General features: G+C 44.7%; 2 protein-coding genes across 2 annotated transcripts; one reads left to right on the forward strand and one right to left on the reverse strand.

Annotated features, from left to right (window-relative positions):
* Positions 1-548: 548 nt before the first annotated feature.
* Positions 549-1,421, reverse strand: LOC137151340 (olfactory receptor 11G2-like). The gene has a single exon (XM_067545683.1). It carries the CDS (start codon positions 1,419-1,421, stop codon positions 549-551), a length of 873 nt encoding a protein of 290 aa, XP_067401784.1.
* Positions 1,422-4,629: 3,208 nt separating this feature from the next.
* LOC137151356 (olfactory receptor 11H6-like) lies at positions 4,630-5,502 on the forward strand. The gene has a single exon (XM_067545684.1). The coding sequence runs from the start codon at positions 4,630-4,632 to the stop codon at positions 5,500-5,502; it is 873 nt and encodes a 290-aa protein (XP_067401785.1).
* Positions 5,503-7,593: the final 2,091 nt, after the last annotated feature.

The following is a 7,593-nucleotide window of genomic DNA, read 5'->3' on the forward strand; positions in this document are numbered from 1 at the left end:
TACATCCAAATATAATGTTGCCATGATTTTGGTCCCAGCTGCACGGGTCCATCTCTGGAAATCAGCGGGGCTGCTCTGGACTGACAGCAGAGAAAAGGAAAGCAGAACTTCGCTCTGTGTATCTAGAAGGTGAGAACACATTTATCCAAGCGGACGTCTTGAAATACCGTGGCACGAAAAGGGCAGGAAGGTGAGCCAGCCTCCCCATATGCGTGCTCAGTTTGCTGTCGGACCCTCTGCAGGCACACACTGAGCAGGGCTCATTTCCTGCCATATTCACCCCCACACCTCCCTCCTACCCCCAACCCACTGTCTGTGTTCTGGCTGTAACCTCAAACAGGCACTTTCTGTACTATAAGTAGCCCCTAAAGGTCATGCAAAAGGCTGTGTGTGTTCCGCCTTCAGGACTGGAGCCTGCATCCCCTGGCGGGGAAAGGCCCTGTTCTGCACCCTGCTGACCAGCCAGTCCCTGCAGACTGGGACCAGAACACGACCCCCTACCGCCCCCCCAGCAGGGTCCTCCTCAGAGCCTCCTTCATCTCCTTGTTTCACAGGCTGTAGATCAGCGGGTTGAGAAAGGGGGTCCCCACCATGTAGAAGAGAGTCACCACCTTCCCGCTGCTTCCTGAGGCGGCCGGATTGACGTAGGTCACCATGATAGAGCCGTAGAAGAGACCCACGACGGCCAGCTGCGAGGTGCAGGTGGAGAAGGCCTTCTGCCGCTTGGCCTCTGCAGGGAGCCTTAGCACCGCCCTGATAATTAGCCCGTAGGAGGTCAGGATGAAGATGATGGTGCTGAAGATGATGAGGCAGGTCGTGGTGGAGAAGGTCTGTTCGGTCCAGGGAGCTGGGGCAGCCAGCAATGGGCCCCGGTCGCAGATAAAATGATCCAGGGTGTTGGGGCCACAGAAGGAGAGCTGGGAGATGAGAACAATGGGCATCATGAACCTGAGGAAACCGACGAGCCAACTGGAGGCCACCAGCACCCAGGAGATCTGCGGGGACATGAGGACGGGGTAGAGCAGGGGGTGGCAGATGGCCAGATACCTGTCCAAGGCCATGGTCGAGAGGAGGAAGCACTCGGTGGCCCCCATGGAAAAGAAGACATAGAACTGCACGAAGCAGTCGAGGAAGGAGATGGGGACACCGGGGTTCATGAGGTCAAAGAGCATCTTCGGCACGGTTGTCGTGACATAGACGATCTCCACCCAGGCAAAGTTCCCCAGCAGGATGTATATGGGCAGGCGTTGGAGGCGGAGGTCCCCCAGCACAGCCCACATGATGCTCAGGTTTCCTGCCACCGTTCCGGCGTAGGCGGAGGAGAGAAGGGCGCAGAGGAGGGTGCGGCTCAGCCGGCCCAGGGAGGGGAAACCCAGCAGGATGAACTTGGTCACCGGGCTGGTGCCATTGGTCATGTTCATCAGTGGGCCTTGGAGCTGAAAGGAACCGATCGAGAGGATGCCAAGGTTCTACCCAGAGCTGGGGAGGGACAGGAGGTGGCGTTAGAGTCGTAGGGAGCAGCAGACTCACACACACACTCACAGTCAGACTCTCATATATGCCATATTTCAAACTCTGCTGATACTCAAGCTGGGTTTATTCTGATCCTGCACTGAGGCATTCGGCCAATTGTCCTCCCTGGGAAACGAATTCTTTCTCCTCCTTCCATTGCTGTATCAGCTTCTCTGGACCAGTCTAGGATCACAAACCCCTTCTGTGCTGGCCAAAATAGCCGATGATGCTCAGACAAGCAGGGAGAGCTGATTGAACATCCCTTCCTTCCTTCTCTTCAAGGCTACAGTGAAACTGACTGCATCTTTGGGCACCTTAATTCCTTGGAAAGCCTGGCCCTAAATCTCTTTTGGAAATTGGATTAGTCTCCTGGACGACTTAAGTGCCTTGGTCGTCTCTCTCACCAACAGAAACTGATCCATTAAAAGACCCATTTTATCTCTTTAAGCGCCTTGGAAAATTTTACCCCAAATCTTTCCTAATGTCTAACTAACAAGTGGCACGGAATTGAATTCAGGGGACTTTTCAAAATTCCTTACCTTGACCCAAAGATGGACAGACCCAAAGATGACGTCAGTCATGGATTGGCCCTAATTGCTCTGCAGAAGAAAAATCGATGTTAATATATCAATAGGATTAAACAATGGAATCAATTTTTGTTTATGAATTCATTATATTGAAATTAATGTTTAGTGTCAATTAATAGTTATACTGTTTATTCATTATTTTTGCCATTATTACTCAGGTAGCACCTAGACACCCCAGTCGATGACCAGGAGTAAGAGTTATAGATTAGATTAATTTCTAGATTTGATTAAAATGTAAAACTAGCTGAATATTATATCAATTCCTATCTAAAATAAACAACTTCCTATGGTATCAATTCTGATATTTAATTAAAATAAATTAATATCTATATATGCTGTCAATTGCTACCTTCAATTTAAATAATAAATGAATAACAATTTTATATTAATTACTGTTTTGTTTAAAACAGTAAATTTAGAATTATATATCATATTGATACCTACATTCAATAAAAATGTAAAATCATTAAGTCCATACTGTATTGATTTCTAGATTCACTTCACATGTTAAATTAATATATACATAGCATGTTAATTTCTAGATTTGATTAAAATCTCAGATTAATAAATACATAGTGTGATGATTTCCAGATGTGTTTAAATATGTTACATTAAAATTATATATGACATAAATTCCTATTTTTATTAAAATAATTAATGATATATTCTTATTTATAATTAAAACAGTAAATTAAGAATTACATATAACATTTGCTTGGATTTGATTAAAATATTAAACTGATAAGAACATTTTGTAGTCATTTCCAGATTTTATTAAAATACAAGTTAATAATGATCTATTTTATTTCCAAGATATGGTTAAAATATTAAGCTATTATATATATAAATATCTAGATTATTTTACAATATTCATTTAAAAACTTAATATATTTTTAGATTTGATTATTGAAAAAATCTAGATATTTATTAGATATATATAGATATATATAGATAAATTTATTAGATATATATAGATAAATATTAGCTTAATATTTTAACCATATCTTGGAAATAAAATATATCATTATTAACTTGTATTTTAATAAAATTTGGAAATGACTACAAAATGTTCTTATCAGTTTAATATTTTAATCAAATCCAAGCAAATGTTATATATAATTCTTTATTTACTATTTTAATTATAAATAAGAATATATCATTAATTATTTTAATCAAAATAGGAATTTATGTCATATATAATTTTAATATAACATATTTAAACACAGCTGGAAATCATCACAATATGTATTTATTAATCTGAGATTTTAATCAAATCTAGAAATTAACATGATATGTATATATTAATTTAACATGTGAAGTGAATCTAGAAATCAGTACAGTATGGACTTAATGATTTTCCATTTTCATTGACTGTAGGTATGAATATGATATATAATTCTAAATTTATTATTTTAAACAAAACAGTAATTAATATAAAATTATTATTCATTTATTATTTAAATTGAAGGTAGCAATTGACAGCATATATAGATATTAATTTATTTTAATTAAATATCAGAATTGATACCATGGGAAGTTGTTTATTTCAGTCAGGAATAGGAATTGCTATAATATACAGTTAGTTTGACATTTTAATCAAATCTAGAAATTAATCTAGTCTATAACTCTTACTCTTGGTCATCGACTGGGATTTCTAGGTGCTACCTCAGTAATAATGGCAAAAATAATTAATAAACAGTATAACTATCAATTGACACTATACATTAATTTCAATATAATAAATTCACAAACAAAAATTGGTTCCATTGTTTAATCCAATTGATCTATTAATATAGATTTTTCTTCTGCAGAGCGATTAGGGCCAGTCCATGACTGACGTCATCTTTGGGTCTGTCCAAACTCAAGGTAAGGAATTTTAAAAAGTCCCCTGGATTCAATTCCGTGCCACTCGTTAGTTAGACAGTAGGAAAGCTTTGGGGTAAAATTTTCCAAGGTGCTTAAAGAGATAAAATGGGTCTTTTAATGGATCAGTTTCTGTTGGTGGGAGAGACGACCAAGGCACTTAAGTGGTTCAGGAGTCTAATCCAATTTCCAAAAGAGATTTAAGGCCAGGCTTTCAAAGGAATTAAGGTGCCCAAAGATGCAGTCAGTTTCACTGTAGCCTTGAAGAGAAGGAAGGAAGGGATGTTCAATCAGCTCTCCCTGCTTGTCTGAGCATCATCGGCTGTTTTGGCCAGCACAGAAGGGGTTTGTGATCCTAGACTGGTCCAGAGAAGCTGATCCAGCAATGGAAGGAGGAGAAAGAATTTGTTTCCTAGGGAGGACAATTGGCCAAATGGCTCAGTGCAGGATCTTTATCCAGCCCTGAGGGTGTCCAAAGGCAGAATAAACCCAGCTTGAGTATCAGCAGAGTTTGAAATGTGGCATATATGAGAGAGAGCCCGACTGTGAGTGTGTGTGTGAGTCTGCTACTCCCTACAACTCTAACGCCATCTCCCCGCCCCTCCCCAGCTCTGGGTAGAACCTTGGCATCCTCTCGATTGGTTCCTTTCAGCTCCAAGGCCCCCTGATGAACACGACCAACGGCACCAGCCCGGTGACCAAGTTCATCCTGCTGGGTTTCCCCTCCCTGGGCCGGCTGAGCCGCACCCTCCTCTGCGCCCTTCTCTCCTCCGCCTACGCCGGGACGGTGGCAGGAAACCTGAGCATCGTGTGGGCTGTGCTGAGGGACCACCGCCTCCAACGCCTGCCCATGTACATCCTGCTGGGGAACTTTGCCTGGGTGGAGATCGTCTATGTCACGACAACCGTGCCAAGGATGCTCTTTGATCTCATGAATCCTGGCGTCCCCATCTCCTTCCTCGACTGCTTCGTGCAGTTCTACGTCTTCTTTTCCATGGGGGCCACCGAGTGCTTCCTCCTCTCGACCATGGCCTTGGACAGGTATCTGGCCATCTGCCACCCCCTGCGCTACCCCGTCCTCATGGCCCCGCAGATCTCCTGGGTGCTGGCGGCCTTCTGCTGGCTCGGCGGTTTCCTCTGGTTCATGATGCCCATTGTCCTCATCTCCCAGCTCTCGTTCTGCGGCCCCAACACCCTGGATCATTTTGTCTGCAACCCGGACCCATTGCTGGCTGCCCCAGCTCCCTGGACCGAACAGACCTTCTCAACCACGACCTCCCGCATCATCTTCGGCACCGTCCTCTTCATCCTGACCTCCTATGGGCTAATTTTCAGGGCGGTGCTGAGGCTCCCTGCAGGGGCCGGGTGGCAGAAGGCCTTCGCCACCTGCACCTCGCACCTGGCCGTCATGGGTCTCTTCTACGGCTCTATCATGGTGACCTACATCAACCCGGCCGCTTCAGGAAACAGCGGTAAGATGGTGACTCTCTTCTACACGGTGGGGACCCGCTTTCTCAACCCGCTGACATACAGCCTGTGAAACAAGGAGATGAAGGAGGCTCTGAGGAGGACCTTGCTGAGGGGGCAGTAGGGGGTCGTGTTCTGGTCCCAGTCTGCAGGGACTGGCCGGTCAGCGGGGTGGGGAACAGGGCCTTTCCCCGCCAGGGGATGCAGGCTCCAGTCCTGAAGGCGAAACACACACAGCCTTTTGCATGACCTTTAGGGGCTACTTATAGTATAGAACGTGCCTGTTTGACTATACAGCCAGAACACAGACAGTGGGTTGGGGGAGGGAGGAGGTGTGGGGGTGAATATGGCAGGAAAAGAGCCCTGCTCAGCCCTTTTCATGCCACGGTATTTGAAGACGGCCGCTTGGATAAATGTGTTCTCACCTTTTAGATACAGAGAGTGAAGTTCTGCTTTCCTTTTTTCTGCTGTCAGTCCAGAGCAGCCCTGCTGATTTCCAGAGATGGACACCCATGCAGCTGGGACCAAAATCATGGCAACATTATATTTGGCTGTCCGAGATAACACACTCCCCTCGCATGGCCAGGGATAGAACCCAGGAGCCCTGGCCCCTTCCCCGCCCCGATCTAACTCTCTAGATCCTCACTCCCCTCCCATGGCCAGGGACAGAAATGAGAAGAAGGTCTCTTCCCATTAGAGATGAGAGGTTCTGGAAGAGCTGCCCAATAGGAATTGTGGGGGAAATAATTGAATTAGCTTTAAAGGACAACTGGACAAATATGTGAATGCAATTGTACAATGGGGTTGCTTTTGATGAGGCAGGGGACCTGGGTTGGAATCCCTGGGGGTCTCTTCTGATTCATGTCTGATGTTCCTTGAAGCTCATGCTTCAGGGTTTCCGATGGTCTCCTGCAGGGGTCAGGAAGGGATTCTTTTGCCGTTAGTACAGACATATCCTAAGTAAGAACAGTTCCCTCAGCCTCTCCTCATAAGTAAAGTGCTCCAGCCCCTTAATAATTTTTGTTGCCCTCCACTGGACTCTCTCCAATTTGTCCACATCCTTTCTGCAGTGAGGGGCCCAAAACTGGACACACAACATACCAGATGTGACGTCACCAATGTTGAATAGAGGGGAATAATCACTTCCCTCCATCTGCTGGCAATACTCCTACGAATGCCGCCCAATATGCCGTTAGCCTTCTTGGCAACAAGGGCACACTGCTGACTCATATCCAGCTTCTTGTCCACTGTCACCCCCACGTCCTTTTCTGCAGAACTGCTGCCTAACCAATTGGTCCCCAGTCTGTAGCAGGACATGGGAAATCATTTTCATTGACTGTTTCTCTTTGGCCAAAGGACTCTTTAATTATTTGATGCACACTGGAATAGTTTCAACAGGTGAGTTGTCCATTGGGAATAGCCCATATCTCGGTATCGCACACTCGTAAAAGGCATTAGAGACCCCTGCTCAGATCTTTTTTTCTCCTTTCAGGAAGAAGGAGGAGTTGAACCTTCATCTCGTTATGAGAACTGGGGTTAAAAATTCATCCTTACTTAAAATTCAATGGTAAAAAAATTATGTGAAAGGTCATACGATGTCACAATAACCTATAATAACAAACTCCAATAGGAAAAGGTATGAAAGGGAGACAGAAAGATTGAATTACTCTAAACAAAAAGCTCATGTTGATACAATTCACGGACTTTTGAAATCATGTTTTCTAAAAATAGGAGATGTAGAGCCGGAAACTAAGGAACCAAAATTGGTGTGTTGGATATTAGGCCTAATTGGTGGACAAGATAATAAGGGGATGGGCTATTCCATCCTTAAAGAATCCTTAGTAGATCTTAAAGAAAGAACAGAGTGGGGGGAGGAGAGGGAGGAAGGCGAGGAGGAAGGGGAGGAAGAACAGCCAGAGGTTACCGAAGCAAGCTTCATCTTCATAGCTGCTACCACGACCATCTCCTGGAATCCCAGGCCCTTCTTCATCCTCATCCTGAGAGATATCCTGGACAGACAAGCCCAGAGAAAGGGACACAGATAACACCACCATCCCTGCTAGCTCCACCTGAATCCCAGAGGCCACTTAGAGCAAGCCAGGACTGCCTATACTCAGAGGCAGAAACATAGGTGCCTAGGGAAATTTTGCCCTGAAAACATAGA

This window comes from Emydura macquarii, unplaced genomic scaffold, assembly GCF_026122565.2.
Source record: "Emydura macquarii macquarii isolate MOO-44397 ecotype Brisbane River unplaced genomic scaffold, CSIRO-AGI_Emac_v2 contig_205, whole genome shotgun sequence".
Classification (NCBI taxonomy): Eukaryota; Metazoa; Chordata; order Testudines; family Chelidae; genus Emydura; species Emydura macquarii.

Coding starts and splice junctions, on each gene's coding strand:
- LOC137151340 (XM_067545683.1), bottom strand. CDS start 1,421: ATGAACATGACCAATGGCACCAGCCCGGTGACCAAGTTCATCCTGCTG.
- LOC137151356 (XM_067545684.1), top strand. CDS start 4,630: ATGAACACGACCAACGGCACCAGCCCGGTGACCAAGTTCATCCTGCTG.